The sequence below is a fragment of the Mesoplodon mirus genome, assembly GCF_964341445.2.
Source record: "Mesoplodon mirus genome assembly, chromosome: 15".
Lineage (NCBI taxonomy): Eukaryota > Metazoa > Chordata > Mammalia > Artiodactyla > Ziphiidae > Mesoplodon > Mesoplodon mirus.
The window spans coordinates 67,114,117-67,138,329 of NC_138991.1; the positions used below are offsets into that span (position 1 = coordinate 67,114,117).

The 24,213-nt window shown below is 39.7% G+C and overlaps 2 protein-coding genes across 2 annotated transcripts in view; one reads left to right on the forward strand and one right to left on the reverse strand.

The window, feature by feature from the left end:
- Positions 1-8,952, reverse strand: part of DZANK1 (double zinc ribbon and ankyrin repeat domains 1) — a 65,720-nt gene extending 56,768 nt beyond the window's left edge. Inside the window, exons 1-3 of the mRNA XM_082645503.1 lie at positions 8,648-8,952; positions 6,859-7,019; positions 3,667-3,820 (exon numbers count right to left, since the gene is read on the reverse strand). Coding sequence (XP_082501629.1) covers positions 3,667-3,820; positions 6,859-6,967 — 263 coding nt within the window. The 5' untranslated portion in view covers positions 6,968-7,019; positions 8,648-8,952. The remainder of the gene's footprint in view (positions 1-3,666; positions 3,821-6,858; positions 7,020-8,647) is intronic.
- Positions 8,953-9,006: 54 nt separating this feature from the next.
- Positions 9,007-23,797, forward strand: POLR3F (RNA polymerase III subunit F). Its single transcript, XM_082645505.1, has 9 exons — positions 9,007-9,372; positions 10,423-10,540; positions 15,396-15,463; positions 15,978-16,045; positions 17,622-17,734; positions 20,193-20,336; positions 20,556-20,663; positions 21,543-21,734; positions 22,926-23,797. The coding sequence occupies exons 1-9, from the start codon at positions 9,311-9,313 to the stop codon at positions 23,001-23,003; spliced, it is 951 nt and encodes a 316-aa protein (XP_082501631.1). The 5' UTR covers positions 9,007-9,310; the 3' UTR covers positions 23,004-23,797.
- The last annotated feature ends 416 nt before the right edge of the window (positions 23,798-24,213 follow it).

Below are 24,213 nucleotides of genomic sequence, written 5' to 3' on the forward strand. Positions count from 1 at the left end.
AAAATGCTTAAAATTCTTTAAGTAAACATTCAGAAATGAATATACATCAGTTCCAAAATAGTTGAGAAATGTTTAACACTAAGCAATGCAGAGGTTGTAAGCCACATTTTTAGAAGGAGAAAAAAATTCTCAGAAATACACAATTGATCTAAATGGCCACTACCTATCAGTGAGTGACAATATTTAAGAAATAACATGATCAGAGGGTACTTGCATGTTCACTGGTTGGAGTGACTTATGGGTGGCTAAACTTTGGGGAAGCATGTGTTTTGTTTTGTATTTAATAACAAAACCAAATTTACAGATGTGGATGTGTGGATGCAGATAGAGACAGTCTTTTAGATGAACTGCCTGCTTAACTCGTTCACCTCAACATCCATCTCATCTGAATGCTCATCTTTGGCCCATGGTCTGTCATCCAAGATACAGTTGTCCTCCTAGTTAGACACTTCCTGGACCTCACAAACATCTCCATCCAGGGACCATTCAAATCCTGGCGAATGGCCAGCCTTCCTGAATGTGCACATACCAGCCCCATTACTCTGAGCAGAAGCCTGGTTCCCACCCACTTGCTCTACCCCTTTTAAGGTCTAGGTTGTCTCCCCACCATAGCTAGCCCTTTCCTTGGGGACCTAGCCAGGGCTCCTACCCATAGACCTTGTCACCCAGAAACCAGCTCAGACTGCCCGCTAGGTGGAAGGATTTTCTGATGGTAAACCGAAAAAGGCTTAGGTTTGGGGTTGGAGCTAGGAATACTACTCAGAGCCCAAATCTCATTTGAACACACATAAATTTTTGCTAGGATTGGAATCAGATGCCATAAATATGTATCTTTAGGAATACCAATATAAGGTACACTAGACATAAAAAAAATTACTCATAGCTCTATCCCTGTAAAGATTATTATCCTCTCCATAAAACACCATAATTACTTGAATGGTTGCAAGGGAGTGAAAAAAACTGGATCTGGAAGAATTCTGCAACTTGTCCAGGCCAGGTTTTCTCAACCTATTGGAAATTATTGATATTTGGGGCTGGGTAATCGCTGCTGTGGGGCTGTCCTGTGCGCTGTAAAATGCTCAGCGGCATTTTTGGCCTCCACCCACCAGATGCACCAGATGCCACTAACACACTCCCGTTTCCAGCATGACGACCAAAATGTTTCCCCACGTTGATAAATGCCCCCTTTGGAGCAAAATTATGCCCAACTGAGAACCTCTGGTTTAGGAACATGAAGGGGTTGAATAGAAACTGCTTATTCACCCAGGCATGAACTTTTCAAATAGGAGGCTGACCTTCTGAGGTGGGTCACATGACAGCAATCTGTTAGCCCTTCATTAAGAATTTGAAAGACAATAACTACAGCTGCCACCTCCCTGATCCCAAGTGTATCACCTCTGCCCTTCACAATGGCTTCCAAGGGCGTCCTGTTAACCTCATGTGACAAAGGAAGAAACTGAGATGCCAAAGGCCACATAACTTAGCCAAGGTCACACGAAGAGGAGGCAATAGAACTGGGATTAAAATCCAGCTCTGCAGATCAACAAACTCCATCCTCTTTCCCACACTCCAAGCAGCGTCTTCTTGCTTTTGTCGCTGCCTCTGGAGATGGCATTTGGATCTGTCATCCACGCAAACACAAGGTTTTATGTCCAGGGGCGGTAGATAGATGCCTGTGAGATGCCCTGGTAGCCTGTGGATACGTTTACTTTATTAATCATTACTGCCAAACGGGGAAGTCCCTCTTGGTTCTGCTGAAGGAAAACGATTGTTCTCAGGGGACTCTGACTCCCCCAGCTACCTACCTTCAGTTGAAGCAGCTTTTACCTCAGCCAGGCTTGATTTTTCTTGGCCACCATATAAGGTCATTGACAGAAAAAGGAGAACCACGCAAGTTCATTGCCAAAACACTACAAAATGATGATATCAGAGACAGGAAGCTCTTGACCACAAAGGAGGATTTTAAAGAATCAAGGCAGATGTCAGAAAGTTTGCAGACCCTGGATTAGACCATCATACACAGACCATCAAACCTGAAACCCTCTCCCTTTGCTGAGATGTTCCCGAGTCCCTGGCCCCTCCTGCCCACCTGTGTTCCTTACCAGAGCATTCTCTGATGTGAAAGTCATAGACATACATATGGGGACATGAAAGTACATGTATGGCAAAGCACTTATTCATTTCCTTTCAAGAACTATTTTATCACAAATGGATACAAGCACTAATTTTCTGCCTTGAACACTCAAAAATTTTTTGCACAGATACTTTCCCTAAGCTGAGCGCATCTGAAATACTAACAGTTTTTCAGAGCAGACACTTAGTGGGCACAGAGCAAGATGGTGAGAGGCATTAACAATGCCCTTACTTTTCAGACTCTTTTGGAAGCTTTATTAACTCCTTTGAACTACATAGTCATTAACTACTACTTCACTTTATGACCACCTGCAGCTTACAAAGGGGGCTGCCTTGCAGCATTGGGCCCCAGAGTAATTAGCTTATTAATTTTTAATAATTGAGATGACTTGTTTCAATAGAAATGGTTTGGCAAGTGGGAAAAGACACAGATTCCAATCTTTAGTAAAGAATAATAATGTGTAAGGAGGTTGTTTTGTTTTATTTATTTATTTATTTATTTATTTATTTATTTGTGGTACGCAGGCCTCTCACTGTTGTGGCCTCTCCTGTTGCGGAGCACAGGCTCCGGACGTGCAGGCTCAGCGGCCATGGCTCATGGGCCCAGCCGCTCTGCGGCATGTGGGATCTTCCCGGACCGGGGCACGAACCCGTGTCCCCTGCATCGGCAGGTGGACTCTCAACCACTGCGCCACCAGGGAAGCCCTGTTTTGTTTTATTTTTATTTTATTATTAAAAAAATTTTTTTAATGCCTAAGCAATCATCTTTGGTGTAGAACTTGTAGCTCTTGTCAAAAAGCCACGCAGTAGTTTAGCCAGCAGGGGGAACCTGGAGTCTCCTTTAAATTAACTGGGCCAGCCAGGTATTGGTTTGGGGCTTAAAAGTCTTCCAAAAATGTGGCCAAACCTGTCTTGCTGCACAAAATAATTCTTCTATCACAGACACACAAATCTGCCAAGCACTTGAGGGTTTTCTTCTCTACAACCCACAGTGAAGTTTACCAAATTAAGTGCTGTTTCTATATTTGAAAATGAAAAAAAATCACTGACTAGGAAAGAAAGGACAAAGAAAAGAGTGAAGTAGCTAATGTTTAACAAACTGAAATGACAGTAGCTTTGAAGGCCAATAAAGTCAATACAAAATCAGAGAGAGAACCACAGTGGTCGTAGGCCACGTCCTGGGAAATAAAAGAACCATTCACTAAAAACAGAATTCTCCTCAGAGCCAGGTGAATCTCTTCGGAGGTCCCAAACCCTGAAAAGGCTGTTCCTTCCCAAAATCCCAATGTGGATTTCAAACTAAAAACAGTATTAATATACATAGCACTTCACTGAGCTGCACCCTTATGATTTGTGTACTTTACAGTATAACTCAACAGAGGACAAACAAAACACAAAAGTTACAGATATGTGCTGAAATTAAGATAACTTTTTCTTTAGTGTACTTCTAATCCAGAACTGATTCTCACTGAAATTAATAAAATTAAAACATAATAAATACAAATTATCTTAATCATTATGCTCTTAACTTACTTAGACACTGCGATAGCTTTAACTTGTATTTTTCCATCAGGCAGAGTAATAGGCTTTGTATACTTCAATGTAGTGTTTTCACCATAACCAATTTTCTTTAGGAATTCAGGTTTGCTGCCATCCAGGGTATAATATATGTTGACATCTGGGGTGTCTGAAAAACCCAAAAGAGGATATCTGGAATTAACATTAAAGTAGCAAGTCCCTGAATAACACCTATGGGTCAGCTATTTAATGAGTTTTTTTTAATGTACTGCAGAAATGGATAACAATAACTAACAATAATTGAGTTCTTTGTGCCAGGCACTGTGCTTTACATGAATTAGCTAATTTTATCAGTACAACCTTATGAGATAGGTCCTATTTTATACCCACATTATAGATGAGGAAACTGAGTCCCAGAGAGGTTAAGAAACTTGTTAAATAACAGCAGAGTTGTGGTTTGACTTATGGGAGGTTGGATCCATAGGCCATGCTCTTGAACCACTATGGTATTTTGCCTCCCCAATAGAGCAATGATACAAATCAAGCAGGGGTGAATTTTAAAACTACAATGCCTACTTAGAAAGCAGAAGCTAATTTTTCATTCTTGGAGCATTGCTTAAGAAATGCTTTTCTTATATTTTATTTGGACTAGGTAAATGATTCCTACACTTCTTAGAACATTTGTAAAGGTAAAAAATTCATATGATCCAAGATTCAAAAGGTCAAAAAGGGATATACAATGAAAACTCTCCCTCCCACCCCTGAAATAAGTTGCCCAAAGGCAACCAATAATATCAAGTATCCTTCCAAAAATAGTTTACATTCATACAAGCATATATGTACATATGTTTCCGCCCTCTCTTTATATACAAGTGGTGGCTTATCATGCCCTGTTCTACACATTTCTCTTTTCATTTAACAATCTGTCTTGGATATTGCCCTATATTGGTACATAAAAGCATCCCCATTCTTCATTACGGCTGCACTGTATTCTGTCTTTCTATGGATGAATCATTGGCAAACAGCCAATCCCTACAGATGAACATCTAAACTGTCTTCTTTCCTTTTCTTCCTTTCTTTTTCTTTTCCTTTTGCTGTTACAAGCACTGTAATGAATAACCCTATAAAGAGTTCTTTTTATAAGTACATCTGTAAAATGTGTAGAACTAGTACTGTTGAGTCAAAAGCTATGGCCACTTGTAATTTTGGTTAACGGTGCCAAACTTCCCACCACAGACAGTGAAACAATTCACACTGCTATCAGCAAGGCACGGAAGGGCGTGTTTACCCACAATCTCAGCCATATTGTGTGTGACCATTTTTTCTTTTCTTTTTGCCAATATTTCTTTTATATTTTCCTAGGTTAAAAAAAAAGTATCTCATAGTTTTAACTCACATTTCTTACATTTTGAGTAAGATTCACTCATTCATTCAACAAATATTTACCAAGTACCTATTACATGCCAGACACTGTTCCAGGCACTGGGGATACACCAATGACCAAAGTCCCCGCTGTCATAGAGCTTCCGTTTTAGGAAAAACACACAAGCAGTAAACAAACAAAATAATACATATAATCTGTTAAGTGGTGATTAAATGCAAGGGAGTAAAACAAAGCAGGGGACAAGGTCTGCTCAGCAAGCTGGTGAAGGGGTGAGTAGAGGCATTTTCTCATATGTTTAAAAGGTATTTGTATTTCCTTTCCTATAAAATGTTCTTTCACATCCTTTGTCCATTTTTCTATTGGGTTATTATTATTTTTGTCATTGAATTGTAGAATCTTTTATTTATTAGACATTTTAAATATTAGATAATTTGGATATCCTGTCATCATTTGTCAATAATCACCCAACTTCTCCTGAGGGTTATGGGCACATATACTAAGATTTGTATTTTGGTTTGAGAATTTTTGAAAATAATATTGGCTTTTAAGATAAAGGGAGACACAGTATAAAGTAATATATTCTTAGTTGGAACTCTTAGTCTAGGAAGCCCAGGTGTCACACCATCAATACAGTTAAATAGTTTGTATGCACATTACTTATTAAAATACATAACTGGAGTCTCAGAGTCTGTTTTTTTAAATCGAAGTATAATTTATTTATGATATTGTATTAGTTTCAAATACATAGCAAAGTGATTCAGTTATACATATGTATACTATATTTTTCTTTTTCAGGTTCATTTCCATTATAGACTATTACAAGATATTGAGTATAGTTCCCTGTGCTATATAGTAGGTCCTTCTTGTTTATCTATTTTATATATAGTAGTATGTATACGTTAATCCCAAACTCCTAATTTATCTCCCTCGCTCCTGCTATCCCCTTTGGTAACCATAAGTTTGTTTTCTATGTCTGTGTGTCTATTTCTGTTTTGTAAATAAGTTCATCTGTATCACTTTTTTTAGATTCCACATATAAGTGATATCATATGATATTTGTCTTTCTCTGTCTGACTTACTTCATGTAATATGATAATCTCTAGGTCCATCCATGTGGCTGCAAGTCAGAGTCTGTTTTAAACAAGTATTTGTTCATATGTTCTATCTATAAAACTTTTCCTTCTCCTTATGTTAATTATATATGTATATGTGTATGTGTGTGTGTGTGTATATTCCTGGCATTAATAGGAAATGCATTCACTGCTTTATTTCTGCAGAAATAACTAAGATTTCTTTTGGCATTGCCATGTGACCCTGTGCCCCTCACATCACATATCGATTCATTAAACCTCACAATGGCTGTAAACAGTAGATAATATTATCACTCTCTTACAGTGAGGAAGCTGAGACTTATAAAGGCACAGCAATGTATTGAAGGTCACTAGAAGTTCTCAAAGCCAGGATTCACTCTCCAACCTGTCTGACTGGGAAGCCTGTGTTAGCAGGTCAAACTGAAATCCCAGAAAAATAATGAGGATCCTGGGAAAGTCTGGGGAAGCATCAGGAAATCCTCCCCTGGCTAAGGTGAGTCAAGGCATTGCTACAACTATTACCCACACAAATGGAAGGTTGGCAAGAGCCAACCGTTTTAATCTATATAAATACCACTCTATAAACCACCATTGTTTCAAATTTTGGAAGTTTTACAAACTTCCCAAGATCCTGATTATAGAAAACATGTAAAGAGGTAAATCAACAACCAGATGAATATAAAGAATATGGCAGTGTTATTTTAAATGATTTCAAGTATATTTGATTCTTACCTGATTTCATTTCCAAAAGCGTATTGTTATCGATTTCATGGTTGGCTTTTCCAGGCTGAGGCACCCGCAGGGGAATGATTTGAGGGACACACACTGAACCAGCAGTCATTTCCCCTCCTTACAGTAAAAAACAGTGGATGAAAATAAATTCCAATGGGCACCTATATTTGAACACAAACACTGAAGAGAAGCACCTCGTTCAAATACAGTGAGACCAGTAAAAACGAAAGAGAATACTGTTAATCCATCATCTACAAATATCATTTTATTTTTTATTTTTGGGAGACTCATCTCAGTTCTTTGTGTTTTTTGTCTTTTTTTAATTGAAGTACAGTTGATTTACAATGTTGTGTTAATACAAATATCATTTTTAATTGAAATAATTATTGTTTCAGCTGTATTTTTGCTGTTGAGATCTTGTGTGGGGTTTTGATTATCTAAATACTTACCTCACTTTGGGGGAAAAAGCATGAATGTATGGGATGGGGGAACAAAATTATTTTAAATGGGCAAATTAAGTGAACTCATCAGAGCAGAGACCATCAGTGATGACCTGACCTGAGCCACCCCTGGATCATTACCACATTTTTATGCCACCTCTCTTGGTTTCAGGCAAGTCAGCACACAAGAGGAACAGAAGTAACTCTGTATGTAGCATGAAATGTTAATTTAGAGCCAACTCCTTTGGGAGAGCTCCAGGTTCAAAGCCCTGCAGTTGCCACCAATTGGTTCTTGCAGGTGAAAGCTGCAAAAGAAACTTTAGAAGCATGGCAGAGGATCACGCCTCAGCCGGAAGAAAGCTGGCATGGATATAAAGTGAGCAAAAAACACAAAAGTCTCCCACTCCATCTACTGTATTTATAAATAATTAAGTACAAGTATGGAGGCCTTAGGGATCTTTTTCTTGGGGGTGAGGCTCATAATTATTAATACATAAAGGATTCAGGGGGAAACCCCCCCCCACCTTAATACAGCAACCATTTACATCTCCGATGGTCTGTTCAAATTTCAATGATAATAGGTTTTACTCAATTAAAATCTATATTAAAACTCGAATTTTATAGTGTACTTCTTGCATCCTCCACTAGTATTTACAATTTTCCAAGTACTTATATAATCTTATTTACCAATTTGTGATTGGGCATTTAGGCATTTACTAGTTTCTTTTTAGTTTTGGGTTTTGCTATTCTAAATAACGTTGCCCTGGGAACTCCCTGGTGGTCTAGTGGTTAGGACTCCGCGCTTTCACTGCAGGGGGCCCAGGTTCCATCCCCAGTCGGGGAACTAAGATCCCACAAGTCTGCGGCACGACCAAAAAAAAAAAAAAAAAAATTAAATAAATAATGTTGCCCTGAACATCTCTGTGGTTTGAGGTTTGTCACAGAATATAACCCAAAGGTGGGATAACTAAATTTAAGCAGTGAACTTAATGCCTGGTTGGACAGTTCCAGGTCGGAGGCTAAGAATTTAAATTGCAGATACAGATATAGATAGTGGAGCAACAGCCCCCACAGAAGGGATGGACTCTGGAGCTTGCCCATCCTCACACTTTCATTTAAGTGAGAGACAGTTAAAATAAAAACAGTTAAAAACTAGTTGAAAATAAAAACATTTGGGGAGGAAATAATTCATGCGGCAACTAGGAGCTGCCCTTGGAAGGCTGTGGGTAGGCCAGTGGGCCCCGAGCGAAGAGGATCAATCAGTAGACCGATCCGCTAGGCCCAAATGTCAGTGTGGCGTCAACAGCATCCCCTACCCCCCAACCCCTCCATCCAGACTGCCCCCTCACCGCCCGCATCCGGAACCGCGTCTGGTCCTTGTGCCCGTCCTTCAGGTGCACCCAAGGACGTCCGCTACCTCTCAGCTGGAGTGAGGGCTGCCGTCCTCCTCCTCCTCCGGCCACCGGGACCCTATTGGGAACCCCGGAGTACCTCCGCAGCCCCCACCCAGGAAGCCCACCGCTCACTGCCCTTCGTCCTCTCCTTCACAGCGGTCCGGGTTACCAAAGACGCTGCGAGCCGCGCCCCGCCACCTGAGAGTCGGGCAGGTGATTGGCAGGAACCCGGCTTCCTAGCAACTAGCCCCGCCCCTGCGCTTGGCCCGGAGACTGGTACCCGCCTCGAGCTCCTTTCGTCAGGCTTCACCGTAGGCGACCGAGAACTTTCCCTCACAGAGGTTGGAAAGTGCTACAAGGTGGCGTCCCAACTCAGAATAGGGGAACCAGGCTCGTTCGTCCGACAGGCACTGACATTCTGGAAAAAACAGAATAAGAATCTGTAGCGGCACAGGCGCGCCTTGGCCACCTCAAGGCGACTGGCAAAGAAGGACCGCTTGCGACACGAGGAAGAAGGCCCATGTACCAGCTGCTGTCTTCATAGGTTCCAGGGATCCCCCGCTTGCTGTCCAGCTATCCGGAGCGTCTCTTCCCCCAGGGACCGGGACCTGCGCCCTCATGGCCGAGGTGAAGGTGAAAGTGCAGCCGCCCGACGCGGATCCGGTCGAAATCGAAAACAGGTAAATCAGTGAGTGAGAATTGCTTCCCGGCTCGGGAGCCCCCGCGAGGCGCTGGACCCCGTCTCCGGGACCCTCGCAAGTTCAGTGGACGCGCAGGGAGGGGACCGCGGGTGTTGGAACCCTCCTCCCATCCCCGGAAGACAGAACTCTTAATTTCCAAACGAGTCGGACAGTTAGCAAGATTGTGTAACTGACCTTTCCCTGGTGCTGTTCGGGAAGCTCTACTGATGCACTTCTTTCCCACATTAAGGTGATCCACGCTCTGAGTGAAGACTCGGCGTTTTCCCCGTAGTACTTGTAGATACACGTTCTGATCCTGGATCGCCCTTGTCAATAAGGGAACTCCCATGGCAGAACGTTTAGCCGAAGTTAGGGTGCAGTTTTCTGTTATGAAGCAACACAAGTCAGATGGTTTTAGTTCAGTATTTAAGTGAAGATTTTAGGGCGCCCAAAGCCTCTGCCGATTTTATATTCTCTACCGTGCACTGCAATTTTTAGGTTACCACATAGTTTTTAAAGGACCCCAACTTTCTTAAACTATTATGAATAACACATATGATGATCCTAGGACAAGATGAAAATTCGGGTTTATTTTTGTTTTTTAGGGATAATTCTAAAAGCAGGCCCCAGTTGTGGTGAATTGTAACAAATTTTGACTTCCCACCAGAAGTGTTTGATTTACCTCCCACTCACAGACTTATGGCTATCCAAGGCACTGTATCTTCCCTTTGTCATACTTGTTCCGTCTGAGAAAACTGAAGCCTCAGCTTTAATATGTCTTTCTGTGTTTTCATTTGACTTTTGTTCTAATTTAAAGTTCATATGAATAGGGAAAAGAAATGCTTCTCTTAAATACAATAAAAATGTAAACGTGTATTTGAAAAGCATCGTCCTCATTTTTAACATGCTTTGAATCAGAACCATTGTAGAAACCCAGATTATCTATCAGATGTGAAAAAAGGCACAATTCCAAACTGTTCTTGTATTTTTTCCCCTACCACCTCTTGAAATAGGTAGAAACATGAATATCATTAATGCCTTTGTTCCTAGGATTATAGAATTATGTCACCAGTTTCCTCATGGAATCACAGACCAAGTAATTCAGAATGAAATGCCGCATATAGAAGCCCAGCAGCGGGCAGTGGCCATCAATAGACTGTTGTCCATGGTAAGGTGAATCCAACTAGTTCATGTAATTACTTAAATGTTGTGATTGTCATTACTTCCTGTTATGCAGTCACGAAACCATTCTCAAAAGTGTGTTAGGTTGTGACTGATAAGACTCCAAACCAGGAAACAGCTCAGACTGCCTGAATTAAGGAAAGAAGAAGTAATATGCATTTTACAAGACAAATGAAATACTTGTATTTTAACTGTTATATTTAGTAACTTAATTGTCACTAAGCTACATAATAGCATACAACTACCTATAGGCATAGTCTATTCACACCTTCTGTTTGCTTCTTACTGCTAGTAAAGGCAAATACATAGTAAAGGCTTTGGATCAAGCACTTAAATAAGCTAGTATGAAGATTAAAAGACAAAAATGGAAAAATCAACTATAACTACAATAAACAGTTAAGGGATAAACATGTGATGATCAGGAAGAAATAGACAATCTGAACAGTCCAGTCACTAGTAGTAAAATTGAATTAGTAATCAAAAAACTCCTGACAAACAAAAGTCCTGGACTGGATGGCTTCACAGGGGAGTTCTAGCAAACATATAAAGAAGAGCAAATACCAGTCCTTCTCAAACACTTCCAAAAAATTGAAGAGGAGGAAACACTCCCAAATTCGTTCTGTTAGGCTCCCATTACTCTGATACCAAAACTAGACAAAGATACTACCAAAAAAAGAAAATTACAGGCCAGTGTCTCCGATGAATATACATGTAGAGATCCTCAACAAAATATTAGCAAACCAAATTCAACAATATGCAAAAAGGACCATACAGCATGACCAAATGGGATTTATTACAGGAAGGCAAAAATGGTTCAATATGCACAAATCAATCTGTGTAATACACCACAGTAACAAAAGGAAGGATAAAATTTACATGATCATCTCAATTGATGCAGAAAAAGCATTTGGCAAAATTCAACATCCATTCATGATAAAAACTCTTAGCACAGTTGGTATAGAGGGAACATATTTCAACATAATAAAAGCCATTTATGACAGACCCACAGCTAACATCATATTCAGTGGTGAAAAGCTGAAAGCCTTTCCTCTAAAATCAGGAAGAAGGGAATTTCCTGGCAGTCCAGTGGTTAGGACTTGGTGCTTTCATTGCCATAGCCCAGGCATACAAATGGGAAGGGAAGAAATAAAACTGTCCTTATTTGCAGATGACATGATACTATATATAGAAAACCCTAAAATCTCAATCAAAAAACTATTAGAACTAATAAATGAATTCAGTAAAGTTGCAGGGTCAAGATTAATATACAGAAATCTGTTGCTTTTCTATACACTGATAATGAACTATCAGAGGAAGCAAGAAAACAATCTTGTTTAAAAATCATATAAAAGGAATAAAATACCTAGGAATAAACTTAACCAAGGAGGTAAAAGACCTAACTTTGAAAATTATAAAACACTGATGAAGGAAATTGAAGGTGCTACAAAGAAATAGAAAGATATCCAATGTTCTTGGACTGGAAGAATTAATATTGTTAAACTGGGGACTTCTCTGGTGGTCCAGTGGTTAAGAATACACACTTCCACTTCAGGGGGCATGGGTTCAATTCCTGGTTGGGGATCTAAGATCCCGCATGCTGCGTGGTGTGGCCATAAAATAAATAAATAAAAAATAAAGACTATATTAATATTGTTTAAATGTCCATATTATCCAAAGCAATCTACAGATCTAATGTGATCCTTATCAAAATACCCAGGACATTTTTCACAGAACTAGAATAAATAATACGAAAATGTATGTGTAGCCACAAAAGAGCCCGAATAGCCAAAGCAGTCTTGAGAAAAAAAGAACAAAGCTGGAGGTGTCATGCTTCCTGACTTCAGACTATACTACAAAGCCACAGTAATCAAAATGGTATGGTTCTGGCACAAAAAGAGATACATAGATCAATGGAACAGAATAGAGAGCCCAGAAATAAACCCATCCACTTACGGTCAATTAATCTAAGATAAAGGAATCAACAGTATACAATGGGGAAAAGAGTCTCTTCTACAAGTGGTGCTAGGAAAAATGGACAGCTACAAGTAAAAAATGAAATTAGGACTTTTTCTCACATATATATAAAAATAAACTCAAAAAGGATTAAAGGCTTAACTGTAAGAGCGGAAACCATAAAACTCCTGGAAGAAAACACAGGCAGAACACTGGCAAATTGTAGCAACATTTTTAGAGAAATGCAAATCAAAACAACAATGAGATATCACCTCACACCTGTCAAAGTGACTATCATAAAAAAGACCACAAACAATAAATGTTGGTGAGGATGTGAAGAAAAGGGAATCCTTGTACACTGTTGGTGGGAATGTAAATTGGTGCCACCACTGTGGAAAACAGTATGGAGGTTCCTCAAAATACTAAAAATAGAACTATCATATGATCCAGCAGTTCCACTCCTGGGTATATACCTGAAGAAAATGAAAACACTAATTCAAAAAGATATATGCACCCAAATGTTCATAGCAGCATTATTTACAATAACCAAGATGTGGAAGCAACCTAAGTGTCCATCAACAGATGAATGGATAAAGAAGATGTGGTACATATATACAATGGAATATTACTCAGCCATAAAAAAGAACAAAATGATGCCCTTTGCAGCAACATGGTTGGACCTAAAGATTATCATACTAAGTGAAGTAAGTCAGACAGAGAGAGACAAATACACATATGATATCACTTATATGTGGGATCTAAAAAGTAAACAAAGGATTGAATATAACAAAACAGACTCACAGATATAGAGAACAAACCAGTGGTTACCAGTGGGGAGAGGGAGGGGCAAGATAAGGGTATGGGATTAAGAGGTACAACCTACTATGTATAAAATAAATTGGCTACAAGGATATATTGTACAGCACAGGGAATATAATCAATATTTTATAATAACTTTAAATGGAGTATAATCTATAAATATGAGATCACTATGTTGTACACCTGAAACTAATATAATATTGTAACTCAACTATACTTCAGTTCAAAAACAAAAGAAAAAAGCAGTGCACCAGATTGCTGAACGCTGTGCTAGCCAAAGGAAAAAAGGAGTGTTGTTTTTGCCTAGTCAATTCACCATTGTGAAGGTCTTCAACTCCAGGATGGATAGAGCAATGGATGCTGGGAAGTGTGGCAATTAAAAATGTTTTTGTTCTTGGACCCTCCCTTTTAGCCTTTTCTTTCTGTCTGAAAATTATGCTCAGCACCTCACTCTCTTTCACCACCTCTGCAGCCCCACCTATTGCCAGTTCTATCGGCGACAGGCTGCAGGCAGTGGTAGAGCTACTGAAGAATTTTAAGCAAGGGAGTAATTATTAATAAATCACGAGTGTTGCTGATTTTAACTCTTAAACAATTCTCAAATCGGTTCCACTGTTTCCATTCCTACTACCCCTGCATGTGTTCGGGCTCTTGGCTTTTACTTGGACTCTTACAGTGCATCTTAACGTAAGCCAGGGCTTTCCTGGCTCCATGTGCCTCAGAGCAACCAGCCTGCTCTGTCTTAAATACAGATCTGACCAAGTCACTTGCCCACAAAAAACCCTTCTCTCAACTCTAGAGATTCAAGTCCACACTCCTGGGTTTACCACACTGAGCCCCTCCCTTCTGCACCCACCTCATCTCCCTCTACCCCTCCAACTCAAAAGTTAGTTTTCAGAAGGAACACATGGTTTTTGGTTCCCTAGCAGATCACGCTGTTTCATGCCTCAGTTCCTTTGCTCATGCTGTCTTCCCGCTTAGCAGGCCCTTTTTCCCTTTCCTCACAGACTGACTCCTCATTCTCAAGACTCATCTCTGCTGTCGACTCTAGGGATCCTCACTCACCCCCCAGGCTGGGCCAAAGCTGCTTCTCTGAGAGGCCGTCCCACCCTTTACTTAGCTCTGTCTTAATGAACCCGATGGTATTGAAGTTAGCTGTGTAATTCTCTTCCAGAATCCATGTTTGTCTCCCCCAAACATATATCACAGTACAGGTGTTCAGTAAATGTTCATAGGCTGAGATGAACAACTGAATGGAGCCTCCACATTGGGCTTTGCGGTTTGAGGGAGGGAGGGAAAGTATTGCTATTCATCCATATATCAACCTAATTCCAAGTCATGGGTCTGCCCAGCCTTAACTTGTGGGAATGGGGCCTCTCTACCCGTGCTTCCCTGAACTGCCAGAAGCCCAGTGGTACAGCCATCTGGGTTCTCCTAAGTTCAGACCCAAGGAAATGCAGGAGCGTGGCACACATGCTTTGTTTTACTTGTGACTTGTGTAAAAAAACAGAACTACTACAGGCCTTTTATTCATTGGTTGACCTTTCTGCCTAATTTTCATGTAACACTACAGAAATCACACATATCAGTAAATGTTATTATTAACATTGTAAATTTCATTTAATCATTGTATCATAGAATATTTTTGCATGAATAGCCTTTATCTGAACTTTTTTAGACAAGTTACATTTTACTATATTTATTTATATTATATATATTTATTGAATTTATTTGACTTAAGTATGGATTTTTATTTATTATTCTAAAGCTGCTTGTTTAAAATTCTTTACACATTGATCATATAACCAAGCCAGGATCTAACATGTAGAAAATTGTTAGGTATTAATATTTGGGGAAATGGCGAGATAAAGAGCTAAGTTTTAAAAAGTACATCACATGTGACATGTAGGAAAAAACTTAAGTACTCAAGTGAAGAACTGGCAACTATGGGAGGTAGGCTATTTTAGTCCGTGTAAAATATTGAAGAATGCATTAATGTTTGTCACTGGATTTGATATATCTCCAAAATAATTCACTGTTATTTTCTTTTTTAAAAAAAACAACTTTAGGGTCAGCTGGATCTCTTAAGGAGCAATACAGGCCTTCTGTATAGAATAAAGGAGTCTCAGAATGCTGGGTAAGCACCTAATTTTTTATTTTAAGAAAATTTTAATATTATAAAAGCAATATATGTTTGGGGAAAAAAAAGCCAGTACAGAATAGCATCATGTAAACCTGGCCCATGTATCATCTCACCTCCCATATGTGTTCCATTTCCCAGAGATAGCTGCTGTTAATATTTTGGCATATATCCTTTCTTATAGGTATATATAAATACATATAGATGATTATATATTTATATACCATATATTTATATATAATCTCTCTCTCTCTTTTTTTTTCTTATTTTAACAAAAATGGGATCATGATATCCATACTGTTTTGCAACTTGTTTTTTTTCACTTACTATATCTTGGACATCTTTTCATTTGGTACATACAGCCCTGTCTCATTCTTTTTAAGGTAAGCCCTTCTTTTGGTAAATAAGTCAATGTGATGACCTTGTCTGCTCATTCGTTTAAGTAGTCTTGTAGATTATTAGATTATCCTGTACCTCTTTGCCTTTTTAATTCTACTTTATTTCCCTGCAGTAAAATGAAAGGATCAGATAACCAGGAAAAGCTAGTATATCAAATCATAGAGGATGCTGGAAATAAAGGTAAGCATGTAGAGGAACAGCAGAAACAACACTGTCTTTAGGACCAGATGGTGGGGACTGAGAGCCTGGCTTCCCAGGGTATAGATCAGTCAGTTCAGTATGCTGCCGTTTGTTAAAAGGAGAAGAAAATAACACACACACACACACACACACACATATATATGTAAAAATATATAATGTACATACATTTGAAGGACACCCAGGAGTGACAGTGTTGCTGCCTCAGGGAGGTAGGAACTAGATGGCTGTGGGCAGGGAAGGAAAGAGACTTCTGAATCTGGACCATATGAATATATGATCTATTCAAAATAAATAAATTAAAACTTTTTTTTTAATCCTTACTTGTTTTTTTTTAATCCTTACTTGCTAAATTTTGGAAGGCTTCGTTTCTTCCTCTTATTTGTAAATTGTGGATAATAACATCTCTCTGGTTTTTGCACAAACCCGAGGGACGCCTAGTGCGGTGTGGCAGTATCTGGTGTAGCTCCCTCAACAGCTATTTAGTTCCTCTCCTGTTGCCCTTAAAGAACTTTATCGAAATTGCTGTTATTACAACTTAAGATCTGTTTGAGTCATTGATATTAGCTTTAACAATTACTATGTAATCTGAAGTCATATAATTTTTATATGTGTTGGGAAGTTAAATTAACATTTTAAAAATAAATATGAAGAAGGCATTCTCTATTTTAAAAAAATCTGCCTATCTTATTATGCCTTCATGTTGGGAAGAAAATACAGCAAAATGTTTTTACATAAATTCCTTTTATACATATAACGCATATTTCCTTCTTTTTTTTTTTTTTTTTTTGCGGTATGCGGGCCTCTCACTGTTGTGGCCTCTCCCGTTGCGGAGCACAGGCTCCAGATGCGCAGGCTCAGCGGCCATGGCTCACGGGCCTAGCCGCTCTGCGGCATGTGGGATATTCCCAGACTGGGGCGTGAACCCATGTCCGCTGCATCGGCAGGCGGACTCTCAACCACTGCGCCACCAGGGAAGCCCACATATTTCCTTCTTTGAAAGAAAAATCATAGCTTTCTGCACAGGCTTTTAGTGACTATGGGAACTGTAATCTTTCTATTTTCCAAATATAGTGCTGTATAAATAATGGACATACATGCACACAGATGCTCTCATAAAGTGTTTTTTGCTCTCATCAAGGATGGCAGCCAACCCAGACCCAAACTTAAGTTTGTTTTTCACATATACAATCTAAAGTGATATTTAAAGAAAAAAAGAGGTTGGGATGTAGGGGGGCATGGAAAAGGCAATATATGTTAATTCAGTGACATTCAAGATTTTTCTTCCATTACAAAAATGTCCTTTTCATATGATTTTTAAAAGGTGCCACACTGGCATTCCAAGAAATTTCCAGTTAGAAAATAAAACATATAACTTATGTATTGTTTTGCATATTTTTGTTACTTTATCTGAGACTCTTACCTCTAATTCATTTTTCCTATAGCTATGCTCTAGGAATATATACATATTTTGCTAGATTTATAATGAGATATAAGCAATGGGAAAAGAAACACACATCCTATACTGTTCAACTTATTTTACTTTACTTTCTTATAGGAATATGGAGCAGAGATATCCGATACAAAAGCAACTTGCCATTAACAGAAATTAACAAAATTCTAAAGAATTTGGAAAGTAAAAAGCTAATTAAAGCTGTTAAGTCTGTGGCAGTGAGTAACCATCTCTTTTCTTCCCCTGAATGTTCTCCGTACATATATTGCTCCAAGTATATTTCAGGTTTTTATTCTTTAAGCTATGTCATGATTTAAAACAACTGGTCAAAAAAGATTTTTAGAATTTTAGCTCATATCGGATGGTTTGGAGATACTGCCTTTTTTTTTTTTTTTTTTTTTTTTTTTTTGGCGTTACGCGGGCCTCTCACTGCTGTGGCCTCTCTCTGTTGCGGAGCACAGGCTCCGGACGCACAGGCTCAGCATCCAGGGCTCACGGGCCCAGCCACTCCGCGGCATGTGGGATCCTCCCAGACCGGGGCACGAACCTGCGTCCCCCGCATCGGCAGGTGGACTGTCAACCACTGCGCCACCAGGGAAGCCCGAGATGCTGCTTTAGATATGTCACTGCCAGTTAACTCTTAGAGTCTTACCCACTCAAAAATCTAAAACTACTTTACTCTCTTCAGTAAAGAATTTTGGGGATCACAAACATTTTTTCTGGATTTTTGTGGTATGTAAGATAATTTATTTCAACCTGGGGTATGAGATTACCCATTCCACAAATACCCGTCGTGCATTTGCTATGTGCTGGGCACTGTTCTGGGGGCTTGGAATACGTTAGTGAGCAAGTCACAGAAAGTTCTCTGCCCTGGCCCTGGTGGAGCATCTGTTCCAGCGCATGGGATTTCTCCTCCTCCTCTTGCCAGCCACCCCGTCACATCCTCTAGGGGCTCCAGGATCCAGAGCTGGCTCCAGCAGACATATTGCTGACTTCACTGATTGAGGCATCAGAGGAGCTGGGGTACTCCTAGATTAAAGTGTGCTTGAACACAAAATCCAACAAATAAGAATTTGATAGTCATCAGTGGATTTATTTATCAATGGTATTTATGTCCTACCACTCCCTCATTTAGAATATTATTTCTCTTCCACATTTTTATTGGATAATTTCAAATGTATACAAAAGTATAGAAAATAACAAAATGAATCCCCATGTACCCTTGCCTAGCTTCATTTTGCCAATCATGCTCTACATCTTTATTTTTAGTAGCAGCTTTATTGAGATTTAATTCAGTGGGTTTTAGTATATTCACAGAGTTCTGCAGTCACCACACTGTTCTAATTTTTTTAATTATATCTTTTTATTTTATTTTATTTTATTTTTTATTTTTTATTTTTTGCGGTACGCGGGCCTCTCACTGTTGTGGCCTCTCCCGTTGCGGAGCACAGGCTCCGGACGCGCAGGCTCAGCGACCACGGCTCACGGGCCCAGCCGCTCTGCGGCATGTGGGATCTTCCCGGACCGGGGCACGAACCCGTGTCCCGTGCATCGGCAGACAGACTCTCAACCACTGCGCCACCAGGGAAGCCCCTAAATTATATCTTTTTAAAGTTGCTGTGTTTTGTTTTGTTTTGGGTTTTCTTGGCCATGCCATGTGGCTTGTGGGATCTTAGTTCCCTGACCAGGGATTGAACTTGGGCCAAGACAGTGACAGCACCGAGTCCTAACCACTGGACTGCCAGGGAACTACCAATATGTGGTCTTTAGTGTCTGGCTTCTTTCACTTAGCATGATGTTTTCAAAGTTTCAAACTAAAGTAGTATTAGATTGTAACCCAAAGTATAAAATAAATATTCATGAGAACATACTAATATAAATGTTTGAATAAATAAATCAATGGGTGAGAGTAGACAAGTCTTCATGCAGAAGAATTCCAAATAATTTGTGTAGACTCTTCATCTTCAAGGAAGTAGAGTGAAGTCCCAGTCTTTAAGTGTGGACTGTGCGTGGTGGCTTCCTTCCACATATGGAAAGGGCAGGACAAAAAAGTAACTTTATAGTGGAGAAAACTGAGAAACACTACCTCAAACCAGGTGATGGATTTATAATGTCAAGGCTGATAAGTTATATTGATGACAGTCAATAATCATTTAGTGATGATCAAGTACCCTTGATATGACATGATGAGAAGGGCACTTTACCTCTGTGGTCTTTTTTCCAGTCTACTCGGACAAATCCCAATTAAGGGACATCCTGCAGAATTTTTTGCCAGTAATTCTAAAAAATGGCAAATTCACCAATAACAAGGAAAGTCTGAGAAACTGTCACAACCAAAATTTGCCTCATGTATAATAAATGTGAAATAGTATGGTATTCTGGATAGGATCCTGGACCATTAAAAGGACATCAGGGAAAAACGAAGGGAATCTGAATAAAGTATAGACTTTTTAATTAATATTGACCTATCAATATTGCTTCATTAGCTGTAACAGATGTACTCTGGTAATGTCAGGTGTTAGTACTAGAGGAAGCTGAGCACAAGGTCCCATCTTCACAATAATTTTGTAAATCCCAAACTGCTCTGAAATATGAAGTTTTGGGGTTTTTTAAGTCTTAGCTTTGGAAGACTATTTTGTTACCTTTTAACCATCTACTGTGCGTGTTTTTTCCTAGGCCTCAAAAAAGAAGGTGTACATGCTCTATAACCTGCAGCCAGACCGCTCTGTGACCGGTGGAGCCTGGTACAGTGACCAGGATTTTGAATCTGAATTTGTAGAGGTGCTTAACCAACAGTGTTTTAAATTCCTACAAACCAAGGTGAGGCATAATTGAGGAAACATCACTCCAAGTATAATTTTTTTAAGTTTCTTCATAAGGAATGTTTGATCTTATGTATCATATCTTACAGGAATTGAAAACATTGGAATTGGTCATTTTTACTAAACAAAATATGTCCTGTTCTTGTTCTCACTCTATATGAATTGTATTCAGAAGGCACCAGTATTCTTCCTGAAATTTACGTTTCTACCCTTATAGGCAGAAACAGCACGAGAAAGCAAACAGAATCCAATGATACAAAGAAATAGTTCATTTGCTTCATCACATGAAGTGTGGAAGTACATCTGTGAATTGGGGATCAGTAAGGTTGGAACTCGGTTTCTAATTTTCATCTTATTTTTAAAAACTTATTCTTCATCATAGGGATGTAGTTTACAATGTATTGCAAACACAGCTGACCCAGACCCTTTTTTCTGGTGATACCCATGTACATTCTGCAGAACCCACTTTGAGGAAGTACTGTCCTAAGGCAGTCAGGCAACGGCGGTCATTGCCGTTGGGCACTTTCTGAACTGTATGTACCTGAGCTTGGGCTACAGAGCAGCAGAGTGGAGGCCTGGCAGTGCATTTCACTACCAGATTCAAAAGTCTGTTCTGACAAGTTCTTGATTGTCTTGGGGACATTTCCATATATGTGCCAAACATCCATCATCATAGCAGTTGTCGTTTATTGGTATTTTCCTACTTATGAGATGTTAGTGGCATTGTCAGCACATTCTCTGAAGATCTGTACAGACACACTGTGCTTGATGCTTTTCATCATCAGAGAAGAAGCTGAAGTGGCCGCTTGGACAAGTCATTTTCATTTCCTGGGCTCCAGATCTCTCTTTCATAAAAAACAGGAATTTGGACTATTGGATGTCTAAAATACCTTTCTGCTCAAGCATTTTATAGATCTCCATCAAATTCTTGCCAAAGAAATGTTACAAGATGTTTAGATTTTCCTTGGGCGGGTGACGACATCAGCAAGTGTCAAGCTCAGTGTGAGCTCAGAGCCTTGCCCCTGGCATTTCAGGGTCTGCGCTCACTTGGGCCATTGTTCAGCCTCTCCGTGCCTTCATTTACTCTCCAGCATAATCCTTCCCCGTTTCACCAAGGAATTGTGGCGTTTTACGTTTTTCAACACCCTCCAAAAGGATGTCTCCTTGTCCTTTCTGGGTCCTTTCTAACATATCCCCTTTGTAGGTAGAGTTGTCCATGGAGGACATCGAGACCATCTTAAATACACTCATTTATGACGGAAAAGTGGAGATGACTATCATCGCTGCGAAAGAAGGCACCGTAGGCAGTGTGGACGGACACATGAAACTGTACAGGGCAGTCAATCCGATCATCCCGCCCACGGGATTGGTCCGGGCCCCCTGCGGACTCTGCCCGGTGAGTTACGATGGCTTCCCTTTACACTCTCCTGCCACCAAGTGCAGATGCCACATAATGTATTGATACCAGCAAGCACACCCTAGTTTTCTGAAACTCCGGGTTGACCAAGAACTGCTGAAACCTCCATGTAACCTTGATGACAGAGCTTTAATGAACAAATCATCACCTTGTATTTTCTTAGAATAACCATGTTAAGGAAATTTGTTTTCTGCTCTTGGCCCCAAAATGGACATTTTTTTTTCTTTTTGACTACACTGCACGGCATGTGGGATCTTAGTTCCCCGACCAGGCATCGAACCTGCACCCCCTGCAGGGGAAGCGAGGAGTCTTGACCACTGGACTGCCAGGGAAGTCCCCATATGGACGATTTTTGATGAGGGCTGATCATTTCACCTCAGTAGGGAGGGAAATGAGATTTGTTGAGAACCTACTATGGGCCAGACATGTTCTTGAAGATTTCTGTGGTCTCATTTAATCCTCCTTACGTCCCTTGGATCTAGTGGTGTTACTTCACTTTAAGTGTGAGGGAACTCAGGCTGAGGGCAATCTAAGCATTCAGCTGAGACGTGACAACCAGGACTCACAGCCAGAGGTGATGTGCTTTCCCTCGAGGCCCGCCCCACACTCTTCATTCTTTTGTTCCCAGATAGTCTCTGAAAGCCACCTGTGTGCTGCAGGCACTGTGCCAGCCCTTGCGGCATTTATATTCTTGGGCTGTTAGTCCGTGTTTTATTGTCTACATGCCTAAGCTCTCTATGCCCTGGTTTCAACTCCTAGAAAAAAGGCTAACCTGTTGGGAATTCTATTTAGCACCCTTCACAAAAAGGAAGGTGGCTAAACATGAAACATTTGGTTAAGATGAAGTCATTTGTGTATCTTTCTCTCCCTTCTTGGACTCTTGTTACCTGCCTTTTGCCCAGTGGGTAGGTGGATATGGTCGGCTTAGTGCTACAGTGAAAGGTCTCTCACTCACTCTATGATCACAGAGCAGGTCCTATTCCAGTATGTTCTTATTTACAGTCCTAACCTCTTCCACTTTGAAAGTGTTGTTTTTAATATTGCTTTAGATAAATGCTTGGGTCTTGGATATTTTGTTAGAATTTTGTTGTAGGTGATATTTAAGACATTACCTATAATGTAATAATTTTAAAACTTCAGTTTGAATATAACCTTTTTTCTTTTTTAAAGGTTTTTGACGACTGCCATGAAGGTGGTGAGATTTCACCATCTAACTGTATTTACATGACAGAGTGGCTCGAATTTTAATACAGATCTATGAACTTTACTGACATTTTGCAAATGAAGTTACTTTGGGAACAAATAATTTGATTCATGATGGAACATCAAATTCCCTTGAAAGCAAACTTCAAGATACAAACTTGCTGCTATGAAAAAAAATTTTTTAATCAATGAAGACTAAATTACATTGGTAGAGTAGGCAACAGGACATGAAACAGGTAAGGTAAGTAGTGAAATCCATTCTTCCATAAGTAAAATACTTTGAACTCCTGGAAGACCACCTTCTGAAGCTTGCAAGACTTTTGATGATTCACGGGAAAAGAAGCAAATATGTTCATATTCACCAAGTACTGTGATAACGGCTAGAGCTTTAAAATGCCTGTTTTAAAGTTACTTATTAAGGTCTTCATTGGGAACTTTTTATATATGACCCAGTGTCACCATTTGTTTCATTTTCTCAGTGGTTTCATTGAGAAGAAATGAAAAGTGGTGAAGGCAGGAATAGCAGGGGAGAACACAGACTTGGGGCATGAGTGGGGGACACAGTGGACCATCCCTTTTCTACACACTATTGATGCCTTTTTATGTCCGAAATATTCTTTCAGAGGATTATGCCTCTGTACTTACCTCAAACCCAAATAATGCTGTTGTCAAGGATATCTTTTTAGTGCACAAGTATTAATTACTCTCATCCTAAATGGAATATTTTCACTGATTCTTCTTTGTTAAAGTCTTACAAGTTTCACTCTGTGACTCAATTGTGTTATTTGCTAGAATTTTCCCCTAGATTCTTATTTAACTAAAATTAAAACTAAAAAGAATCCATTGCCCTCCATTCACTTTATTGGGCTGGGGGGGGGATTATCCTTCTTTCCTTATTCTGTTTTAGGTTTTTTTCCATATTCTGTTCTAAAATTCATGCTGTAATAGGTCTAAACTAAGCAGGAAGCCATTATAATTGTCCTCAGTTCTAATAGCACTTTCAGTCCCAATCTTCAGCTAAACAGAATAGGTTACTTGATGTATTGTTACACAGAAGTTAGCTGTAGGTCTTTTTAGGATCTCAGCTGTCATATTTTCACTTTGTAGCGCCACTTAAAAGTTTCTGTGTCCAGGCCAAAAGCGGGGGACGGAGGGAAAGGAAAGCTCTGCTGGGGTCTGAGTTGAAACACCAGGTTTGGAGAACAAACACAACGGTTATTTTGAGATAAACAGTAAAATAAAATTCAGCTCAGTA

Coding starts and splice junctions, on each gene's coding strand:
- POLR3F (XM_082645505.1), top strand. CDS start 9,311: ATGGCCGAGGTGAAGGTGAAAGTGCAGCCGCCCGACGCGGATCCGGTC. Junction 20,337..20,555: donor TTAAATTCCTACAAACCAAG/GTGAGGCATAAT, acceptor CTACCCTTATAG/GCAGAAACAGCACGAGAAAG. Junction 21,735..22,925: donor CCCCCTGCGGACTCTGCCCG/GTGAGTTACGAT, acceptor TCTTTTTTAAAG/GTTTTTGACGACTGCCATGA.